The 23,822-nt window shown below is 48.9% G+C and overlaps 1 protein-coding gene across 8 annotated transcripts in view; it reads left to right on the top strand.

Annotated features, from left to right (window-relative positions):
* ANK1 (ankyrin 1) overlaps positions 1-23,822 on the top strand; it is a 211,195-nt gene that overhangs the window by 107,787 nt on the left and 79,586 nt on the right. For 7 of the 8 annotated variants that reach the window (XM_084879775.1, XM_084879771.1, XM_084879777.1 and 4 more), the window contains exon 2: positions 9,380-9,481. In XM_084879775.1, coding sequence (XP_084735901.1) covers positions 9,380-9,481 — 102 coding nt within the window. Of the gene's footprint in view, positions 1-1,744; positions 1,898-9,379; positions 9,482-23,822 lie in introns of those variants that run through there. The other variant, XM_084879776.1, reaches the window with a different exon arrangement.

Here is a 23,822-nt window from a genome sequence, read left to right as displayed (position 1 = left end):
AATGGCACCTTTGGGAAACTCAGAGTTTTTTCCTACCCTTCAGGAACATCCTCCACATGAGCCCTTCTTGGCCCTGGCCACATGGTTGTTGGTATGTATCTCGGCAGTGCTGTTCATGGAACAGCTTTGGGTCAGTTGGCCCCTCTACGCTGAGTGGCCAGACTATTGCGATCTCTGAACGCATAATAATCTGGCCACTCAGTGTATATCCTATATAATAAAAGGCTAATATGCAAATTGTCCTCTCAACCAGGAGTTCGACCAGCAGGTAGGCCGGCCAACGGCCCATGTCCCTTCCCCCTGGGCAGGCTGGCTGGACCCCACTCATGCACGAATTCATGCCTCGGGACTCTAATACACACACACACACACACACACACACGTGTGTGTGTGTGTGTGTGTGTATTATTATGTGTTCAGAGATCATAATAATCTGGCCACTCAGTATATTTATCAGTGACCTTGGCCCTAACTCTTAACCTCTCTGGGCTAGGTTTCCCTGTCCATGCAACCATCCTAGCATTGTCTACTTTATGGGGTGGCTGTGAGGGTTCTTAGTTTTATGTATGCCCATAAAACTATCACTACAGTCAAGGTAGTGTATGTCCAGAAGTTTCCTCTTGTTCCTTCATAACCCCTGCCTCCTGCCCAGTTGATATACTTCCTCGCCAACAACTTGGTATGGTCAGTCCTAATTTAGACAATCTAATAGATGTATACCAGTGTTTCACTGTGGTTTTAATTTGTATTTCACCAAGAACTAATGAGGCAATGAAATATGTCCATCACCTAAGGTGCTCAACGTGTTAATTCCTCACCGGCACACAGCTCTCCTCTGCGCATGAGCCAGGGCAGGAGGGGTGGAAAGGAGTATTTGGTATTGTGTCTAGAGATGCTATTGAAGAAAACATGAAGCCAGGCTCAACACAGAACAGCTGTGATTCAACAAGCAGCATTGTCAGAGGCCCAGGCGACCGGCATTGCTGACCATGTCTGTGACTCAGTGTGGAGTCTGCTGTTAGCATTTCCTGCTGTCACCCCCAAGACTTGGCCAGTCTCCACATCCTTTTGACATGTGCCCCTGAAATGACCTCAGGGAATGTCGAGGGTGGTCTCAGAGCAGGAAGCGGGGCGCTCCCTCCAGCCCTGGGTGATATTTCATTAACACGGGCAGGCTTCAGGGCTGAAGGAGACATAGGAACAGATCTGCGTCCTGCCTCTCAGCTGCATTTCACGGCGTCTCCGCTCTCGGCAGAGGAGTCCGGAAGAGGCTGATTAGCTGGCATCTCAGGAACCAACCGATGGAAGAGCCCAAATCATGCAAACTGGTGAATGGGGCACACATAGACTGTGCTGAGCTCACCGGGCGGTCTGTGCAGGCTCCGGGCCATTCATTAGGGCAGCCCTGCAGCTCGGAGCTCCTCACCTCCATTGGCCATGTGTATGCGCCTTCCTCCTGCGGCGGCAGGACGTCCGCGGCTCTCCCTCCGCACAGGGCCGGCACCTGCAGCTCGGGGGCCGCACCCACCCGCACCCTCCACGCACCCCCTCCTCCGGGCTTGGGCTTGGCAGCAGGTGCCTTCCCTCCGGAGATCGCTTCCCATTAACTTTCCCATCTGACACAATAATGGAGAGAAAATGAAGAGATCCCATTAGCGGCTGGCTGGCTGGCTGGAGGGCGGGCGGAGGGCGCAGAGTCCGCACGGAGCCGGAGCCCGGAGCCGCCGGGCGGGCGGGCGCAGGGAGCCTGTATTTTTAGCCAGATGCCGCGCAACTTGCTGGCGCTCCGCGGGCCGCCGCCGAGCAGATAACGGGGGAGGGGGAGCGGGGAGCCGGGCTCGGATTGCAGCGCCGGACGATGGCAGCGCGACAGGGCAGGTCCCGTCCAGACCCCGCGGTGAGTGACGACCTGCCCGCGGCCGGGCCGGGGACTCGGCGCGCCGGGGGCCGCCGCCTGGGCCCCTCGCTGCGGGCTCGGCGGCGGCGCCAACTTTCGGGAGGGTGCGGGGCCGCGCTCCGGGCGGCCGCGGAGGCTTCCAGCAGGATCCAGAGGAAAATTCCTCTGGCCCGGAGGCTGCCCAGGCCGAGGGGCCGGGCTGGGAGGCGGCCCGGCTGGCGGCGGCGCACACGCGGGAGCGCGGAGCCTCCGCACACGGTCCCGGAGGGGTCCCATCCGGGCGCGCGGGGTTGTGGCCGAGGCCACGTCCCCCTCTCGCTTGGAGGAGAGTCCCACTGAGCGGATTCTGCTGGTGGGGCCTCCCGGGGACCGGGCTGGCACAGCAGGGATGCCATGGACTTGGCCTTGGCCAGAGAAGGGACCGCCTCGCTTGCTTGCTTGCTCGCTCGCGGCGCTCCTGACCCCTAAATCTTAGCAATATGATGGCCAGGAGGACCCACAGGGAGCAGGCAATGAATGGGGTGAGAGGAAGGCAGACCTGTGGTGTGCCCAGGAGCCTGGGGCTCGCCCAGGTCCTTGCCATCCTTGCAGCACCCCCAGCAGAGCTGTGTAGTTCCCCCATTTTAGCAAAAGGGGACCTTGAGGTTTGGGAACTTGGGCCGGGCAGAGCATCAAGTGGCTGAGCCAGGGGTGCACACCAGGGCTTCCCGACAGCGGGGTCCACTCTGGCTTCCCACATCCCTGCAGCAGGCGATGCCGGAGGAGCACGGGGTTTCCCCCGCGGCTTCACGGCTGTGTTGGGAGATAAGGAACCAGGACTCCTGCTTGCATTTCGCTTCCTCAATGACACCTTTAACTTGTTCATTTATCTCTGCCAATGCCAGTCTGCTGGGGCACCTGGAGACAGTGTGCCAGGCTTTACCAACACAACCTCTGGAAAGGAGGAAAGAACTCTCCATGGAAACACACAGGCCAGCCCAGGGTTCACCTGCTTCTCTGTAGTGGGTGGGGTGGAGGCAGGGCGCACAGGTGTGCTGGAGCTGTTCCCGGGGAGGCTGCCTTGGGCTCCGGGGACACCAGGCAGGAGTTTGGAGGAGCACTCAGATGTGGAGGAGCACTCAGATGTGGAGGGCGGCCCCCCGGTCCTGCTGATGGGGATGCTGCCTCCTGTCCTCAGCCTGCTGACCTGCTGCAGAGCCCGCAGGGCAAAGGACCGGGACTCTTCCTGAGTCTGACAATGACTTTGTTCAAGAAACGGCATTTTGCCCAAACAAGACCCTTTGGGAAAGCGATCCCGCTGTATTGCTGCGGACAGAGATTGATAATAGCTCAGTTCCCATTCATCTTTTGAGATAAGCATGTTGCACCGAGAGACCGTGATCCAGTCCATCCTGAGTTGTCGGGGGAAGCGTGGGCCATCCCGCGCCCAGCGAAGGTGAGGGGCCTGTGTTCTCCTCCTCGGCCTGAAGCTGGACTCTGCCTGTGCTTCCGAAACCTCCTGGGTGACAGGCACGCTGACATTTAGAGGCTGCTTCCGGCCTCCCCCTCCCGGGACACTGGACCCCCCTGGGCCACTTCCCTCCTGCTGTGTTGATGTCACCCCACTCAGGAAGTGCAAGTTTAATAATAGTCTGGGTGTCTCAGGTAACCGCGGGTTCACCTCCCCTTCCTGGGCAGCCCCGGGGCAGCTTGAGTCCCAGGAGGAATTCCATTCCCTTCCCTTCCAATCAACTGACTTCCTCAGCCCAGGCGGAGGAGGGCTTCCTCCAGCCAGAGCTGAACTTGAGGAATCTTACCGGGACTAGAAGATGATCGGCTCGCGAGGCAGGACAGCACCGGGGTTAAGAGAAGAACAAGGAAGCAGACTACCTAGATTTAAGTGCCGGCCTAGCCATGGATTCGTTGTGACTGGATAAACTGCTTAATATCACGATGACTCATTTACCTCATCTGTGCAAAGGAGACAAAACTACCCGCCTGATGATGTTATTAGGGGGACCAAAGGAATTAATTTAAGTAGAGTGCTTAAAACATACTAAGAGGTTTATACAACTTATTTTGGTAGGGAAGGAATTTCAGGGAAATTACATGGATTAACCAGCAGAGCCGGTTAATGTAACCAAAGGGAATACAATAGGATGTATTACTCCCCACCCCCACCCCTCAATGCAAGCACAAGCCATTTTCTCACAGGCAAACTGGATTAACATGAAGCCCAAGGTGAGGAAGGGGCAAGACACACATGGGCAGCCTGGGTGGGGTGCCCAGAGTGGGGGACAGGCCCTCGGCGGTAGTGCAGGCCTTGGACATGTGGTGGCTGATTCTCTGGACACAGGGAGCAGCCTACGTTAGGTCCTCTAGTTTCTCTTCGTGGACAGTGGAATCAGAGAGGGCCAGGGACCCTACTCTGATGTGTCACGGCCCAGAGGTACTCTGGTTAGTGTGTTATCATTATTATTACTATTATTATTGTCATTGGTATTTCCCTGGTTACTATTTACTCAGGTAAATATTCTAAAAGGAACATAATGTATTCTTTTGAATCTCTTTCTGTCCTATTGAATCAGACAGGCCATTCCTGGAATCACCAGGAGATTGCACCTGGGACAGGTCATTGAATTGCAGGTAATTGAATTAGATAGATGGGGAGTATGGGCTCAGTAGAGCAAGATGGTGAGAATGGCTCTCATATTACAATGAAGGCCATTTGCCCCGGAGCGTAAGTATTCCCTGGCACCTGGGTGGGGCTCAGGGAATGCATGTAGAGTGAATCAGTGGGCGCATGCATGCATAGGGGACCTCTATATAACTGAGCCACTTTGTTTGTCAAATCACAAGGGCAGGGACCAATACTCTGATGTATTATTGTCTCTCCCTTTGCCCTAGCAGGATCCTGGACTGGAAGTAGAACCTCAGTAAATATATTGTAGGCTTGCCGAAACTGGTTTGGCTCAGTGGATAGAGGGTTGGCCTGCGGACTGAAAGGTCCCAGGTTCGATTCTGGTCAAGGGCATGTACCTTGGTTGCGGGCACATTCCCAGTAGGGAGTGTGCAAGAGGCAGCTGATCGATGTTTCTCTCTCATCGATGTTTCTAACTCTCTATCCCTCTCTCTTCCTCTCTATAAAAAAATCAATAAAAAAAAAATATATATATATATATATATATATATATATATATATATATATATATATATATTGTAGGCTTACACTGAGGGATGCACAGCAAGATTGGCACCATTATCCACAATTCACGGGTGGATCCTGCTCACGTCCTGACTGCTCCATGCCTAGAGAAGCCCAAAGAGAAAATGAAAAAGTCTTAGCCATGGGACTTCATTTCTAACTGTCTAGGTCTGTGGTCAGCAAACTGCGGCTCTCGAGCCACATGCGGTTCTTTGGTCCCTTGAGTGTGGCTCTTCCACAAAATACCACGGCCTGGGCGAGTCTATTTTGAAGAAGTGGCGTTAGAAAAAGTTTAAGTGAAAAATTTGGCTCTCAAAAGAAACTTCAATCGTTGTACTGTTGATATTAGTCTGTTGACTAATGAGTTTGCCGACCACTGGTCTAGGTGACCTTAGTCAGTCACATTATTTTTGCCATCAGTTTTACCATCATTGAAAGGAAGCCTGGGACAAGATGATTCTTTGTAGAGGCCTGTGTTGGCCTTGACACAGGGCTCAGGGGTCAGAGACCCTTTCTCTGCCATGGATTAACTGTTTGATTGGCAAAGGCATGTGGCCCACCCCAGGCCCAGCAATCTGTCAGGGTTGTCTAGACACCTTCAGGTTTGAAATTGCTGAGAACACACCTCAGAGTCAAGGGCATGGAAAGGCATAGGCTTTAGTCAGGACTGATTTCCTGACTGTTAACTAACTATAGAACTTGGGCAAGTTGTTAACTTCTCCTCGGTTTCATCACCTCTAGAATGGGCATGATAATTATGCCTACCTCACCAGGTGTGATGAGGATTCAAAGACATTATTAATATACTTGCCCAAAGACTGGTAATAGTGTTGTAATTGCATCATTATATCATACAACTGTGGAAACTGTTTAACCCTCTTCAGCCTAGTGGAGATCGGCTTTCTCTTACCCTCTCTTTATCTGTGTGTCTGTCTGTTATAAATACAGTATTCTCCTTCACTTCCTAGCTTCAGGGCTTTGAACAGTCAAGTAGTATCTTTAATAGATATTGCATCTATGTTTACCCACTGTTCTCAGGTTTTCATCCCAAATACGATTATTGTGCTGCAGAAGATAGTTTGGTAGACATATGTCCCTCTAGCACTTTCATTCTTGGGGAATAATATAGTATTTTCCCTAATAGTTGGATATACATACTAGTTGATACACACACACACACACACACACACACACACACACACACTAGTTGACAGAACTTCTGAATTAGAGGCACAACCAGATGTTTTTCTGAGAGACTAAACCTTGAGCCTGATATCTCTGGGAAGCCAATAGATTGACCCTCGTTTCTGAAACCTTTTCTCCACCACAGATAACCTTGCTGAGGAACCTGGTGACATTAAGTGCCCTGTGTTTTGGACCAAGAGAGGTCTTGGCCCAGTAGATACTTCATGTTTTGAAGGATTCAAAAGAGGTAGAAGATTTGGTCCCTGCCCCAAGAAGTAAACAACTTGGCTGGGGAGACAAGATGTGCATAAGTCAAATCACTTGGGAATAATGTATTTAAAATTCATTAAAAAATAAAAAAATCAAGCTCCCATTTCTACATTTCAAGATGGTCAATATTGAATATCCAAGGACAGCATCACAGAAGAGATAGGAGTTGTGTGCACCTGGAAGAAGGGAAAGATTGGAATTGTCAAATGAGAGTGGCAAGAGGGCTTCAGAGTCCTGGGAATAATCAGGGTGTGGCCCTGGAGGCAGAGAGAGATGGGGGTTTGGGGGGAGGGGTGCGAGGCAGGGAGGGCAGTGAGATCCCAATGTGCCTATATTGTGAACAGGCAGATGCAGAGCTTCTGAGAAGGGGTGGGGGAGGCAGAGGGAGGAATCGGATCTTCTAGAGCAGGGTGTAGGCCTAAGATGGCTGGTGGAGAGGGCAGGCAGCCCTCGCTGTGAAGGGGGTGTCTGTAATCTCTTCAGCCCCATGTTGACGGTTTAATTGGCAAAGGCATGAACCCAGGCTTTTAATTGTAGAATCCTGGGACTGTTGGCTGTAGATTTGAGGCTTCTTTGTTTCAGGATGATCATCATTAGCATGTGTATGAGTTTCCTGTGGCCGCCCTCATAAATCACCACAAATGTAATGGCTTAAAACAACCGACATGTATTCTCTCACCACCTAGGTGGCTACAAGTCTGAAAGCAAGGTAGGGAGAGGGCGTGCTCCCTCTGGAGGCTTCCAGAAAGAGTCTGTTCTTTACTTCTTCCAATTTCTGCTGGCTGCTGGCTTCCTTGGCTTGTGGCCGCATCACTTCTGTCTCTGCCTCTGTCTTTCCATCATCTTTCCATCATCAATCTGTGTAGCTTCTCGGCTATGGGTTTCTTTTCTTTTCTCTTTTCTTTTCTTTTCTTTTCTTTTCTTTTCTTTTCTTTTCTTTTCTTTCTTCTTCTTCTTTCTTCTTCTTCTCCTTCTCCTTCTCCTTCTCCTTCTCCTTCTCCTTCTCCTTCTCCTTCTCCTTCTCCTTCTCCTTCTCCTTCTCCTTCTCCTTCTCCTTCTCCTTCTCCTTCTCCTTCTTCTTCTCCTTCTTCTTCTTCTTCGTCCTCACCCAAAGATATGTTTTTATTGATTTGAGGTGGGGGGTGGGGAGAGGGAGGGAGAGAGAGAGAAACATCAATGTGGGAAAGAAACATTGATCAGTTGCCTCCTGGACGTAACCCGACTGGGGATAGAACCCGCAACCTTTTGATGTATATGGGCTTGCTCCCACCAACTGAATCACCCAGCCAGGCCTCTGCTGTGTTTTGTTTTTGTTGTGTGTGGGTATTTTTTTTTGGGGGGGGGGGTAATTTTTTATTATTTTTTATTGAATTTATTGGGTTGACATTGGTTAATAAAATGATACATATTTTAAGTGTTCTATAATCTGCTGTTTTTTTATAAGGATACTTGCCATTGTCAGATTTAGGATTCACCTAGGTAATCTAGGGCAGTTTCACCCCAAGACACATAACTCAATCACATCTGCAAAACCTCTTTTTCCAAATAAGTGACATTCACAGGTTCCAGGGATTATCTTTTGGGGACCACCATTTAGCCCATTAGAACATGCTTGCTAAGGAGGGAGCCTGAAGAAAGGAGACAGAGTGCCCCAAGGGGAGAAGCAGCATGAGGCACGGCTGGGTGGTCTGGTGGAGAGGCACACACCTGTGGCCTGTCACGTGACAATCTTACCTGTCGAACTCACCTGAGTGGGCACATGTGCTAAGCCCTGTGCTGGTATAATAATTATGAGAGTCTGTATTATTCCTTTTAGCTTCACAGCTGACATAATAATGATAACAGCACATATTGTTTCCTGTTACCCTCCTGGCTTACAGATAAGGAAACAGGAGGTGCCTGTGTACAGAGGGCCGAGCGGGTCGACCCGCAGGGGAGCTGCTCTGAGCCTCTTCGCCCCTTCCAGTCCTGTGCTCCCCCCACCCCCCTCCCCCCAACTTGTCTGCCTTCGCCAGCTTTGGTTGTCCCAGTGCTCACTCTCCCTGGCTGTCACTCATCCTGAATCCAAACAGATGTTCCTGGGAGAAGCATCCTGAAAGGCTGGTGGAGGTGGCTGAGCGGCAGCCACGGAGCCAAAGTGCTTTACACGCATTCAGGTTGAGCGGGTTAGAGCTCACAGGATGCTGGCAGCTGAGCAGGGAGGTCGAGTTCCCTGGTCTCAGAGCCGGACGGCCTGCAGTGGAGCCCCGGCTGTGCCTCGGGGTGCTGGGGGGCCCTGCACCCCTCATGTCAGCTCTCTGTGCCTTGGTTCCCTCGTCTGTAAGTGGGGACCACAGTAGGACGGACCGTGGGTGTTTTGAATAAGGATGAAATGCGTGCGGATACGCGTGCGTGTAAATATATATTACGTGTAAAGTGATCGTAATGGTTCTTAGTGCACAGTAAGTGCTATGTGCTGTGTCCTTAAAAAACAAACCCGCCAAATAGCAGTTGAAAGCGTGTGTTTGGTGCCCGTGGGGCCTGCATCTGTGACTCGCTGAGTAGGGGCTACATGATACAGCCTCCTGAGTAAGGGCAGAGAGCCCTTGGAGACGTCAGAGCAGTAAGGTGCCAGGCTGTGCTGAGCACGCAGCTTCGAATGGAGTCCCCTCGCCACGGCTGGTGCCGCCTGCGTCCTGGCCAAGGGGCTCTGGAACCCGTGTCACACCTGGGTACGACAGTGGGCACCACCGTGTCGTAACCGGAGGGTGCAAAGCTGCCTGCCACCGTGACCTCGGCCCTGAGTGGGATCGGGCAGTTGTTACCATGCAGAACACACTCACAGCCTGTCTCTCTCCTCACAGGGCGATGCTGCTACCAGCTTTCTCAGGGCAGCGAGATCAGGGAACTTGGATAAAGCTTTGGATTACCTGCAGAATGGGGTAGACATTAACACCTGTAACCAGGTAAGTGGGATGGGGATGGGCATGTGGTCTCTGAAGAGCGGCTCCGCCACTCCCTGAGAGTTTTAATCCGCTTCCATTAACCTTTTTGCCTCGGCCTCAAAACTCCCCCAGGGCTTCCGCCTGCTGAAGGCCCCGCCTGGCTGCTCACGTCCCGCCCCAGGGCAGAGCCCCAGGGAGAAGGGCTGGTGCCCAAACAGTGTGGGATGGCCCTGGGCTCCATCCCCTGCCGCCTCTTCCCTTAGAAGTCGCCTTGGTCCCTGCTGCGGCCTTGGACTATGCGGCCTTTGAACGTGGGCAGGAGGAAGGGCTTTGAAGGGTGTTGAGTCAATGGTGACATTACACATCCTTTGTCAGCAGTGGCCTTTGAGGATTCTCTGCAGGCTGGGAAGGAAGGAGTGACGTGGTTTCGCCCACAGGCGGTTGATAAAGGCGAGACTGGCTCTGGTTGAGAACCAATGTGGCTGACACAGCCTCTCTAGAGGTTTCTGCCGCGGCTAAAACCTCCAGACTCTTGTTTTCTGGAGGGCGTGCTGAGGAAACCGAGTTTACGCCACCTCAGGACTGGCTGGAGGGCAGGGTCAGACCAGGATGGAGGAATTGGCGGAATAGAGAGGAAATAAACCCCTAGCATGAGAACTGGGTGCGGCTTGGGCTTGTGGATTGGGTGGCTTTGTTTTTGCCAGCCTGTTAAGCCGTCCAGGTGCACATGCAGTTTCTAATTTAGAATAAATCTACTCATTGTGACTTTTTTTTTTTTTTTTTTTTTTTTTTACCATGTAAACCATAGAAAGATTGTTTTAAATGATGCTGAAATACCCATAACTTAGAATTTGCCATCATAACGGTTGTTAGTGTACGGTTGCATGGCATTAAGCGCATTCCTATAGTGGTACCACTATCCCCCCCACCCTCCACCCCCAGACCCTCTGCACCCATGAAGCGGTAGTGCCTCATCCTGCCTCTCCCCAGCCCCTGGCAACCAGTCTACTGTCTGTCTATGAACCTCACTTCTCTAAGGCCCTCATGAAAGTGGAGGCATGCAGTTCTTGTCCTTGTGTGACTGGCTTATTTCAGGTAGCCAAATGCCCTCCAGGCTCATCCGTGTCGCAGTAGGCTGGATGATTTTTATAGGCCAGCGGGGCATATAACTCTGCCTCCCCTCCCCTTCTGCGCCCTCCCTCTTACTTAAAATGCAAAATACCACTTGCTTTCTCTTCCAGGGCCAAGACCCCATTTGGATTCAGTTGGGCTCCTGTGGAGTAAATTTGCAGCTTAAAGATGGGAGGGAATGGAGCGGGTGGTCTGTGATGGGAAACAGAAATAGGTGTGTGATAGGAGGCAGACACCCGTGGCAGTGAACTTCAGAGGTGAGGTGAAGCGTGTGGACTGCACTTCAGGTCAAAAACTGTATGAGTTTTCTTTCGTTCCTCTGTCCAAATATACAACACGGACCGAAGGACATGTCTCACCAGCCATGCAGAGCTGAAGGTTGGCCTTTGGATAGCAGACTGAAACTCCGAACCCATTTCTTTCCTGGGAAGAGGCGGTAGGAGTCAAATACGGGGCAGAGTGACTTAGGGGATGGGTCCCAGGGACCCCTGCACAGTCCCCCCAGAAACAGCTGGAGGTCCTGTTGTCCCCACCAGGGAGGGAATTGGTCTCTCTCCCCAGGGGGATGTATTGCTGGTGCCAGAGGCCAGGCCTGAGGCTTCCTCTGTTTAGCTCAGAGCTGCAGAGACCCCGTGCACGCTCCTCTGCAGTGCAGCTTCCCGCCGGGGAGCTCCAAGCCTCAGAGGCCTTCCAAGGGTTAAGATGCCAGCTCTCAAAGGAATCCATTTAGCAGAAATGGGGACAACCGAACGCGCATAAGCCTGGAGCCAGGGCTCATTTTCGGTGTGAAATTGGAAGATTTTGATGACACCTGAGCCACGGCTTTGTCCTGATTGGCCCTCCCTGGGTGAGCCCTAAGCGTAGCTGGCTTCTCCCCGCTCCCCCATCTCTCCTCAGAGCACTTCAGGGCAACCAGGCATTATTTGCACTTTATTGACACCACTTCCTATCGATCGATCGGCTCGGTGCCAGTGACAGGTCGCGGTTGGCCCTGCTGGAGACTGAGGGGAGGCTCTGGCCTCAGCCTGGAGACTGCAGTCCTGGCTCGGACCAGCCTTTTCTCTCAAAGAGCAGAAGGCTGCGAGCAAGGCAGTGAAGGTCAGAGGGAGGAAAAGGAAGGTTTCGCCCTGGAGCAGAGCTCCTGGCTGCTGGCTTAGTCCCAGCTCCCCAGATCCTGGCCCTATTGGTCTTTGTCTAGTTCCGGGACTGCAGGGGCAGGAGCTGCCGATGGGCTGCCCCTGGGGACTGCCAGCGTTGCCCGAGCCTCATTCTGGTTGTATGGGGCATTATGGTTTTTGCTCTTGAGTGGAGAATATGGGGGAAGGGCTATAGCAGTTGAACTTACGCCCTCATTAAGCACATTAGTGCACCCATTGGGACAGGGCTGCTGCTGGGTAATGGTCACAGGGCTCGCCTCCTAATGGCTCCAGCACCTTCTTCTCTTTAAAAACATCCACTCGTCATTTTGGGGAAGATGAAAACAGGCTCTTGTCCTGAGGTCATGGTTTTGAGAATGTGTTTTGCTTGAATCTTTTGAGCTGGTGGACTGTGACAGCAGCCATACAGCAAATGCTGATCCTTATGTAAGTAACACACTTTCAAATAGTATGTTTTGTGGAAAGAATGTATGCTGCTTGCCATAATAGGAAGTAATTACTCTAAGTAGTGTGAAAAGAGGAACTTGGCTTATATAAGAGACATCTGAATATTCAGGGCAGTTTCCTTATTGCATATTGTGTCTACTCATTTTTACAATCGTCATCATTACTATACTTAGAAAACAGAACAAGTTCACACATAAGGACACACATGTACCATATGCAAACACCAAAATCTTTATATGAATGCTGGATTCTTTCATTTAGTCAAGCATTGCTCACGCTTTAGACCCATTGTTGTTAGCCAGTGTCTTCCTGTACATTCCCACCTAATGTGGAGTGCTAAGCTTTAGGGATTTCATAGTAAAAAAAGAGTCCTGTCTTCATCTTCTCTGAACCGTAGTCCATTGTGCTGAGGACTATCAATCAAATAGCCACATAAATAGATATGCAAACCAAACTATATTAGGCATGGTGAAGTAAAAGCATAGGATTTTATGAGACTACTAGAGGCCCAGTGCACAAAATTTGTGCATGTTGTGTGTGTGTGGGGGGGTGATCCCTCAGCCTGGCCTGCACTCTCTCCAATCTGGGACCCCCTTGGGGGGTATCCAACTGCCGATTTAGGCCGTATCCCACAGTCGAACATCCTTCTTGCAATCTGGGACCATGGGCTCCTAACCGATTTCCTGCCTGCCTGGTTACCCCTAACTGCCTTTGCCTGCCAGCCTGATCGCCCCCAAGAGCTCTCTCCTGCCGGCCTGATAACTCCTAACCACTTCTGCCTTGGCCCCGCCACCATAGCTTTGTCAGGAAGGATGTCCGGAAGGTCTCCTGGTCTAATTAGCATATTACTCTTTTATTAGTATAGATATGAGAGAGACTTGACCTAGATTTGGAGGTCAGGAAAGGCTATTGTGTGGAATAGATAGTTGAGCTAAGGGGTGAGTGAGGTGAAGAAAGGGAAGAACATTCCAATCATAGAGAATAGCCTGTCCAAAGTCCCTGAGGCAGGGAGAAACTCAGAGAGTTTCAGAAAAGCTGAAGTGGCTGTAGTGCAAAGAGCAAAAGAACCAGCTAGGCTGGAGAGTGAGGTTGGGATTGTGCTGGACCTTATATTACAGGCAGGGGCTCTCATCACAACAGTCTACAACTGGGACAGTGTGCCCCAGAGCCCAAAGCAGTGTAGGTGTGCTTGTTTGTGTGCATTGTGTTAACCTATAGTTGCTGATTGAGAGGAAAGATCTACGGGATGGCGGGGGTGGGGTGGGGTTGGGGTGGGGGGAGAGACAGAGCAGCAGCAGTGATGGTAACTTAAGAGCTTGAGGCAATGGGGATTGACCAAGAGGAATGGATGTATTTCATCATTTGACAAACTGTACAGCTGTGTCGGCGTGTCTTGATAGAATATCCCTCTGCTTACAGCTATTCACAATTCTGACCCTTATCCTAAGAGCAGAGGGAAGGGAACCACAGACAGAAGCACAGGAGTGACGTGACAGGAGGTGTGCTTTAAAGGATCACACTGGCTACTGCGTAGAAGGCATATGGAGGGGCCCAGAGGTGGATATGGGGGGAGGCAGTTATGAGACTCTTACACTAGCCTGGGAGAGAAGTGTTGGTAGTTTGCATAGAGATTATGAGTGTCGAGATGAAACAAGGGGAAGAGTCTCAGTGAGGAATTGGAGGGGGCAGACAGTGAAGGAGCCCGAAGGGATGACTTCTGATTTCTGGCTTATTCAGAGATGGAAGCACCATTCACTGAGACCAGGAACACTGTATAGGGAGGGGGGGAACCCAGTGTGTGGAAAGAGGTTGAGAGGGTAAGGACAGAGTTGTGTGGAGATCCTCCTTAAGGAGTCTTTGAGGCATTGACATGAAAACTGATATATAGTAAGCAATTGGATATTTGAGCCTGGAATAGATAAAGATAGAGACTTGGAAGCCATTCAGCATTCGAGGAAGTCAAATGCTGGCGTTGGCTGATGAAAACTGGGATGAGAGCATGCCGAATATAATCCTACCAGTGCCTTTGTGGGATCATTCCATATGTATTTATTAAACACCTACTCTGTGCCAGGTACTATTCCAGGCACTGAGCAAGACAGACAAAATAGACCAAGTGTGTGGCAGTCATATGCTGGTAAAGAAGACAGACATAACCGAGAAAATGAACAAATGTATGTCAGCTCATGAGAAGCACCATGGAGGAGAAAGGTATTTCAGATGCGGTGGTAAGGAAGGTCTCTCTAAGGGCACGGCTTCTGAGAGACCAAGAGAAGTAAAGAAGACCAAGTGGCTTCTGGGGAAAAGCATTCCTGGAAGAGAGGAAAGCATGTGCAAAGGCTCTGGGGTAAGCTTGGCTGGTTTGGGGGACAAGAAGGACAGAGTGGTTCAGGGGAGTGATTCAGGGGGAAAGTAGTGGGCACGGAGGTGGGAGAAATTTCCAGGGCAAAATCTTGAAGAGCTTACGGGCCGCCGTGAAGACTTGGATTCCACGGTAAGGTGACAGAAAGCCATTGGAATGTTTTGCACAAGAGAGGTTCAGTCTGATGTAAGTTTTTAAATGATCATCCCAGGTGCTATGCGGAGAATAGACTTGGGGCATAGGGACAGAAGCAGGGCGACTGGTCAGGAGGCTGAGGCAGTGGACCAGGGAGATCCAAGGGATGGCCTTGAATAAATAGGGACACTGGAGGTGGGGAAGCCAGAGGACTTGCCTCCCTGGGTTTGCTGTGTTGTCGCCCTGGCTATGGCGGTCTCAGCACACACACCACGAGGCTATGTAGGGGCCAGGGGCTCTCTACTCAGCCGGAGACCATGTCATTCTTGCCACTGCAAGAACCATGTACAATGGGATGACTCATTCAAAATCTCAGCTCACAATCCATCGTGGAAGACATTTCTGACCCCCAGAACCTGGAGTATCTCTGCCTTTGAATTGATCAGCATCTCTCTTGCAGCTCAATGCAGCATGGGAATGTTGAGCACATCTCACATGTCCTAGTAGAAGCTAAGCCGCCTGAAGGTGAAGTCCATGGCTGCTTATTCCTCACGGCACCCAGTTTGGGGTCTGTCATAGAGTACATGCTCAATATTTGTTGGAATAAATAGCTCCATAATTACGCACATTCCAATATCAGCTTCATGTGTTCCATTTCCAGGATTATTGCTAGGTTACTTAATCAAATACAAGTATTTTTCTGGAGGGCATAGCAATTAAAAAAAAACCCACTTTCTGCAGTGAACTAATTGATCTTACACGTTTACCAGTCAGCCCCCCATAAAAAGAGAACAAGAGGAGAATGCTCAGGGCCTCTGTTCTCCTGAACTCCTGGAAATGTTGGTTCCAATTAGATGCTTCACTGGGAACCACCAGCTGTAACTCCAGGAGCAAAACAAAACAAAACAAAAAACAAACAAAAAAAACCCCACCTCATTATTTTAGTTTTCTGTTCTATTCTTATAATGCTAGCAAACACAGGCTTGCTTGGCCTTCCTCATGAGAGCGTTATTTGAGGTTCCAGGAGGAAGTTCATGCCAAAAAGCGAAGCCTTGTTGTCTGCAGTGTAGGCATCAGGTGAGCCCTGTGGAGCCTCCATTCCTACGGCCTGTCCTATCCCCTGAGTCTGGGTCTCCTAACTCCCTGCCTGAGGCTCCATGCTTATTGCTATCCGACTTAGGATGCATCTGCGTTCCTCTCCATTTTTTTCTGCGTCTTTTCCCACTAAAAGGCAGGCACCTCAAGGGGAAAGGGCTTCATTTTATTCAATGCTCCTTTTCAGGATTCTGCCTGGCACATAGTAGGGGCTCATCAATTCAGGCAGTAGATGTTAAGCCTGCCATAACCACTAAGAATTGACGCGTAGCCCATGGAGGATTGCTCTAAGCACTGCCACTTTCAGGAGTGTTGTGAAATAGTCATTCATAGGATAATGACTCTGTGGTTCTGATTCTGGCACTGGCCCCGCTCGCCAAGTATGTGGCAATATTTACTGCAGCATCCAGAAGCTGGGGCATCTGATTATTCACAAAAACATAAACCACTTCCAGCGCCAAAACACAGCCAGGGAAAGCATGCGAAGCCATGCTAGTCTTACTGAGTTCCCACATGCACCCATCCCTGCTGGGTACTTGTTGATCTTGAAGGTAAAGGGTTTTCGGCATTTCTAATAAATGGAGCACCTGAAGCAATAGTTTCTGCTGGAGAGTAATCTTTTCTGCAGAAACCAGATGCCAAGTCTTTTGATCAGGATTTCTGAGGCTCTGGTGATTGTGATAATTGCTCCCTTTCCAAATTATAGAATCTCAGCGCTTAGAGGTCATGACATTCAATTCTCTCATTGGGCATCTCAGAAAGCTGAGGTCTAGAGGTTACTTCTGAGTATCATCTGAGCTTTATGACTCTGGGTTTGATGAGATGGGCTTGAGAAGACCATCTAAAACTTCCTCTGCTCATTTATCTATTCACAAACATGTGTGGAGCATTTACAAGGCCCGAAGCAGCTTGCTAGAGACTAAATTCATTTATCCCCTGCTTTCAAAGAACTCAGAGGTAGGGAAAGAAGTTCAGCTTGTATATGTGAGGTGGACAGAGCAGAAGCAGGACAAGTGAGGCCAGTGAGACTGAGAGGCGAAGAGCTGAAGAGTCTTCCTGAACTAGGGTCTGAGTCTGGGTCTCCTAACTCCCAGCCTGAGTCTCTACACTGCACTCTACAGGTGGACTTGGGACTTGCAGCAGAGCCTTTTACTCCGGGAGCCACTTTCCTGGAATCAGTTTCCTTTCCCCTTCTTCATGGTGAAGGAAGAGTTAAATGACCAGTTACACGAAGACGTCCAGTTGTAATGACAGAGGGGACATCTCTGGGATCCTAGGGATGAGGAAAAGTGTGAAGAGCAGCCTCAAGAATGATCTGGAACATGTTGCAAGGAAAGTGCTCCTCCCCCCACTCCTTTTTATGGCTTGATTGCTGTCAGTTTACAGTGTGGAGACCTGATGTGATATACCTCTTCCTGGGAGACTAAGAAAGAAGATCGTGCTGTGTGTGTGTCAGGCTGTACAAATGTGCATTCAGTTCCGCAGACTCTTAGGGACCATGTACTGTGTGCCAGCCCCCATGCTACGACCTAAGATACATGTATGCCAGCCCCCATACTATGACCTAAGATACATGTTGTGCCAGCCCCCATGCTATGACCTAAGATACATGTGTGCCAGGCCCCATGCTATGACCTAAGATACAAAGGCGAGATAATAGAACCTCAAAAAGCCTATCCATTGAAAGACGCAGACACAAGGGCAGATAGATGCAATTCTACTCGATAAGGGACCTTGCTAGAGTTGTTGTCGAGTGTCATGGGAACATGGTCGAGACAACAGTTCGCTTTTGGGGGGCTGGAAATAGGGTATGATGTGCCAAAGAGCGAGGGACAGGAAATGTCCCAGAGAAAAATGGCATTTGACCTGGGCCTTGGAGGAAGGTTTGCCTCGCTCGTTATTAGAGGAAATGTGAAACCCAGTTCCCACACTTTCTGATCGGAATGGACCATGCATGTACGTCTGCCTGCGATTATTGACATTTGATTGTGAATTCCTTGATACAGTATTTTTTGGTCATTTTTTTACAATCATGTCCTTGATCTTAATTGTTTTGTGACTTTTTTAATTTAACAAGAAAATTAATCAATGATGGTTATTTAAAAATTCACACTGTGCAGAAATATCAGTCTTCTGTAAGTCTGAAGTCTTCCCCTGCACCCCAAATCTCTGTGAGCAGTGGGGTGTGAATCTTGTCAGACCCTTTTCTGTGCATCTCTACAAGCCTATCTTAATTGGTTCCTGGGAGCAGTGACGTTGTTTTATTCTGGAATTGTGGAATGAAGAGGAAGCTAGGAGATAGAGCAGTTCTAATACTTTGAAGATGTTTGGGAGATGAAGGGAAGAGGACTGGTCAGGAGGACAGTTAAAAGGCCTTGATTCCTTATCTGATGTGCTTTTCCCCAAACCCCACTGCCCTGCTTCTGCAGGCCTGGCTTCTTTTCTCCTTTTAGAGGAATGCCGAGATCTCGGACATAGAAACGGTTTCTAGTCCATAGGAGATATTCTTAGCTGCTGAGCTGAATTTCAAAGTCCCGTTCTCTCATTAACTTGAGCTCACACTTCCTCCTCCAGTCTCCCCAAGGGCCCCAAGCCCTGCAGCTGATCTGCACTGAGCCCTGGCACTTCGCAGAGCGTGGAGGCTGTGCAGGTTTCCTAACTGAGAGTGGAGAGAAGGTGATCCGGGGTTGATTCATCTCCTTGCACAGCTCTGGAATAGCGTGGGCTCCTTTCTTTTTTTTAAAAAAATAGACAACGAAAAGGGTTAGAGTGTCTTTCCTCCTCATAAAAATATCTAGTAAACTATGAGTCTTAAGAGCTACCTGGATGGGTCTAAACTTAGATCGCAATAAAACGAAGGAGGGGAAGTGCTTGGATCCGGTCTTGTTCCTTTCCATCTGCATCAACTCTTCCTTCCGAGTTCGTCCTTTCTTCTCTGTTTCTTTTCTTATTCTGTTTTCCCCACCCCTGGATAAGAGGCAGGTTGGCAAAGGAGGTAAGTTATGCTTTTCCTCCAGGGTTATGGCAGTTGCTCCAGTCCATCTGGCTTCTGGTCCGTTAGCTCCCAGAATCATACATGTTTAGCAGACCTAGCCCACCAAGCAGTGGCTGTGGAGCCAGCGGTGTCTGGGTGAGGAAGAGGCTGCAGGTGGGATGGCCCTGCAGAACCCGACACCTGCCCTCTGAGACAGGTTTCCCCATCAGCTGGTTCCCACGTGGGGCTGTAGGCTGCTCTCCTGCTCTCCTGTTTTCATCCTGGAATAACCTCTGAACTCCGGCAAGCCTTGCACCTCTCCATTAGACAGGAGGCATGTCTGCTCAGCGCCTCACTTTGGCTCCGAGTCCTGAGACCAGCAGAACCCTGAGGGCCACCCATCCTCTACGGCCCTGGTCAGAGCCCAGAGTTACACCCTGCCTCTGCCTCTTCCACCACTACTCTCTCCTACTTTCTTCTTTAAAATTTAATTAGTTTCAAACATATAAAAATGTTGCAAGAACAGTACAAAGAACTCCCACATCTCTTTCACCCAGATTCTGTTACCATTTTACTGCATTTGTTCTATCATCTATCTACTAGCTAGCTATATACGATATAATTCCCCATCACCCTAAACATTTCAGTGTGCACCACCCAAAAGTAAGGACACTTTCCCACATAACAATCCTACTAGCCTTCCGATCAGGAAATCAACATTGATTAACACAACCATCCAAGACTCCATTAATGTTTGCTGGCCATCCCAACAAGAGAGATTGTTGTCCCTCTCCCTCCCTTTCTCCCTCGCTCCATCCTTTTTCCTTCATTCTTCCCCCTTAAACTCTCCTTCTATCTCTATCTCTATCTCTATCTCTATCTCTATCTCTATCTCTATCTCTATCTCTATCTCTATTTTCTCCATCTCTATCTCTATCTCCGTCTCCATCTACATCTCTAATCCCCTCTTTTGCAGGCGTCTATCTAGAACACACTGTGCTCAGTTGTCATGTCTCATTCATTTCCCCAGCCCTTGCCTGTCTCTCATGTTTATGACAGTCTTCCATTCCATAACTTGAACCTCCATTGTGTCTGCTGATGTTTCCTATGACCCAACTAAGGCAGTGCATTTCTGGTAGGAATACCCCCAAAATTATGCTCCCTTTCTACCCCTCCTGATATTAACCCTGACCACCTAGTGAAGTTGGTGTCTACCAGGTTTTTCTACTACATAATTATTGAATTTTTTCCCCCCTTTGTAGTTTATCAGTATTTTGTTGGGGGGCTGTGTGGGTGTGTGTGTGGAGGGGGATATTCTGATGTAATGCCAATACCCTCTTCCTCATCAAATTTCCAGCCACTAGCATCGGCATTCATTTGTCTTCTACCCATATTAACAACCACTATGAGATTCCAAAGAGTGATTCTCCATGTCTGTCTTTTAGTCCACATTTATTAGCTGGCATTCTACTAAAGGATAAGCTTTTTCTCCTCTCTCATTGATTTGTTGTGCTCTCCCCCCGCCCCCCTTTATTTTTTTCTACCTGTACAGACTCATGGGTTTTTACTTTATTTGATGGGTAGTAATCTCATATTTTTCATTTTGATGTTCGAAGCTTAATTAAGCCAATAGGAGCCCTTTTAGTCATCTGGCTTCTTTGTTCGCCGATGTGTCTTCAGCATTCTTGGAGCATGTTCTTACTTTTTGGCACAAGTTGTCCCAGGGCCGTTTTGTACTTTCCCTGCCCCAACCCTGGATCAGCCATTTTCCCAAGGTTCCTTTCAGTGGAGGATGATATTTAGACACCAAAATCTGGTCACTGGGTGTGCCCATTGCTGCCGGTTGCTGCATGTGCCTGTGAGTATGCACACATCTGTACCTATTTCTACATCTATCTAGGCACATGCATTTTAAACATCCATGGCAGTATGCCAATACTTCCCATTCAAATCTGACACCTCAGGTTTCTTTCTAGCCTTTCCTCTTTCCAGGTTTGTGCGTCCCTACGAACAGTGAGAAAACCAATTCCTACTAATTAGCATCATCCTCTACGTATTTATTTACAATATCCAAGCCACACCAGTGTAGCCCTCCTCTTTCTCACACACCAGACATATTTCTGCCCCAGCCTCTGCAGGGAACCTGCTGGTTCACAGCTCTGCTTCCTCAGACGCCCACATCCCTGAGCTGGGAGTGGGAGGGAGGGGAGGAAAAGAAGAGAGGAAAAGGTGGAAAACTCTCATTCACTTTTGATTTCATTTCTGTTGTGGCTGAAAATTTAGTGCAGGCAATTTGGGGAAAGAAATCAAAATTTACGTTGGTGTAGTAGTGTTTTTGCTAGCTGCTTAATTCCTCATCTAGTCAACCCGTAGGGATGGTTACTCCCTCTTTCCTTTCTCGTCATCTCTTGTTTGTTGGGTAGTGGACTGAAATAATGAGTGTCAGGGATGCTGGGTGGGAGGGGACAGGTGAGCCTTGAGGTCCTCAGGACAGAGCTTGAGGTTGCCAGTCCATGGAGTCTGTGTTTGCAGGTAAAATAAATTCCTGTGAGAATGGCAATGCAAGGGTTGTTTGTCTGCCCAAGAATGTAAGCACCAGCTTTTGAAATGTTCTTGCAATTTTCAAAGACATATAGGATCTTAGGGTACCACATCCTTTCTATTTGAATCCCTCTTATGCTGTGGACAGGATAAGAGTTAAATTTCCTATGACATGTCTACTGTATTTGTACATTTAGAAATCAATTAGTGTAATTGGGGCAATCAGATGCTAAACAGAAGAATGATTTGCTGAGAACAAATGTCTGGAATTGTGTATTTTGCCAATGGAATTTCTCACAGTTGGTGCAAGAAAATGCTCCAAATTAAATCATTCAGGCTGAATATGACTTTTTTCCTCTTTTGAAAAATGTTAAAACAAACACCGCCTGGCTGAGATCTCCTCCGTCTCTTACCAGACAGATTGCTTCTTAGGCAAATCCGCTACATTGACATTTTACCTGAGAAAGAGCAAAGGCAGATGAAGAATTCCAGGTGTGTGTGCTTGGCATGAAGATTTAGCCAAAAAAAGGGAAAAAGAACCTTAAAGGATTGTCCGCTGCATTAGAACCATGTGGATGAGATCATGTGGGGCTAGTGAGCCTCAGAGGCTCAGTGTAAGGAGGTAAAAAGCTCCCAAGAACATTGCCCCCACCCTACGGATGAGAAAAGGCTGGATGTTGTACAACATTATAATTTTTCCCGATCCTATCAGAGGGCTGAAGTAGTAGGGCCACCAAGTTAACTGGATTCCAAGGAGGGACAAAAGGTCCCTCCAAAAAGAGGGCCACAGTTTCACCTTTGGCAGAGAATAGAAGGAAGAGGTGGTGACCACACAAGCTAAAATCAAAACAGATTCTTAGAAGCCAGTGTGGTCCAGTGTGTCTATGACAAGATTTTCTCCACAGGCCTCCCTGAGGTGCTCATGAGAAATATAGGGATAAATCAGGATACCAGAGAGAGCCTCCCATGTTCACTTGGAGGCTAGAGGCAGAGGTACGCACATGTGTGTGTGTGTGTGTGTGTGTGTGTGTGTGTGTGTAACAGACAAAGCTTTGCCCGCTTCTCTAGACTCTTCCTTCATGTGAAGCAAAAGCACACCCTCTCACCTTCAGACCACAGGCAAAAATTCGTTCTCCATGGGATGGAGTAGAAACAAACTCCTCTGCCCTGGAGAAGGGAGGAATCAGTCCTGCCCCAGGTCACAGGCAGAGATCCAGGGCTGCCCCAGGGTTTTGCCTCTACTCCTGGGCAAGGACAGGAAACAATCCTGAACCAGGATCCCGAACCAGGATCTACACCAACAAGGAGACCTTGCTCCTCTGTTATTGCTGGAGGGAGAGCAATAAACTCCCACCCAAGACCAAGTGTAAAAATAAGGGGAAGGAATGCTAAAACAAACAAAAATAACCGAAATTCCAGGCACACAGCCTGCCTGCCTGAAGCTGGGCCAGGACTAAAAGGAACTTCTGTACTTTTCCTCACATGCTCAGCACCTTGTAACAAGGAAGAGCATGCCCCTGCGGGGAGAGGGGCGAGAACATGAGAAAGACCCCGTTTTGAGGCACAGGCATGCAGGGATAGCTGGAAGCTGAGGGGAGACTGAGAACAAAGAAAAACCCTGTCACCCAGCTCCTCCTCTAAGCTCAAGGTAACAGCAGCCTACCTCTAGACAGGAATTCTAGAGGAATTTGAAGACTGTGGTATACGAAAGGTAATAACAAAACCCAGACCTAGGTCAACTTTTGATTAGATTGATTCAGCTCCCTCACCCCTAACCTCCCACCCTGCTATACTAAAACTTCACAAAAGAAGAGGCATTTCTATGCGTGAATGCTATTTACTTCAGTGTCTGGTTGCTCTTTCTACACATAATGTTTGGCATGCAATTAAAAATTACAACACACACATAAGAAAAAAAAAAAAGTATTATCAAGAGACAAAACAATCCATAGAACCAGGCTCAGAGACGTTCTAGATATTGGAACTATGAGATGGACTTTAACTGTGATTAATATGTTAAAGGGTATAATGGGGAAAGTGGACAACATTCATGAACAGATGGGGAATTTCAGAAGAGAAATAAAATACTATAAGAAAGAGTCAAACAAGTTGCTAGAACTAAAATAAAACCACTTCCTTGGTGATGAGGAATTTCTTCAAAAGCTCATAGCTAAGGAAGGAATCAAAGAATTTGAAAATAAGTCAACAGAAATGATCAAAATTGAAACAAAATATACAAAAATAGTGGGGAAAGAAAAGTAGAACAGAGCAGCCAAGAACTGTGGGACACTATCAGCTAGGCTAATAGCTGTAATTGGAGACCCAGAAGGAGGCGTCTTTAGGAAGAGGAATCTGACAAGCTGGTGTTTTCCTGAGAAAGGCATGTGGTTAAAAAATGGCCACAAGTAATTTTCACTTTGCTCCCCTGCTTCCAATTTAGCTGAATTATTTACTCGCATATTCCTCTACCTCCTTCTTGCTTATCTTCCAATTATTTGGGGAAGATATGTGTGGTTCACT

The sequence above is a fragment of the Pipistrellus hanaki genome (genome assembly GCF_964339955.1).
Source record: "Pipistrellus hanaki genome assembly, chromosome: 3".
Classification (NCBI taxonomy): domain Eukaryota; kingdom Metazoa; phylum Chordata; class Mammalia; order Chiroptera; family Vespertilionidae; genus Pipistrellus; species Pipistrellus hanaki.
The sequence above is the reverse complement of the archived record's forward strand: the minus strand, read 5'-3'. Positions and strand labels throughout refer to the sequence as shown.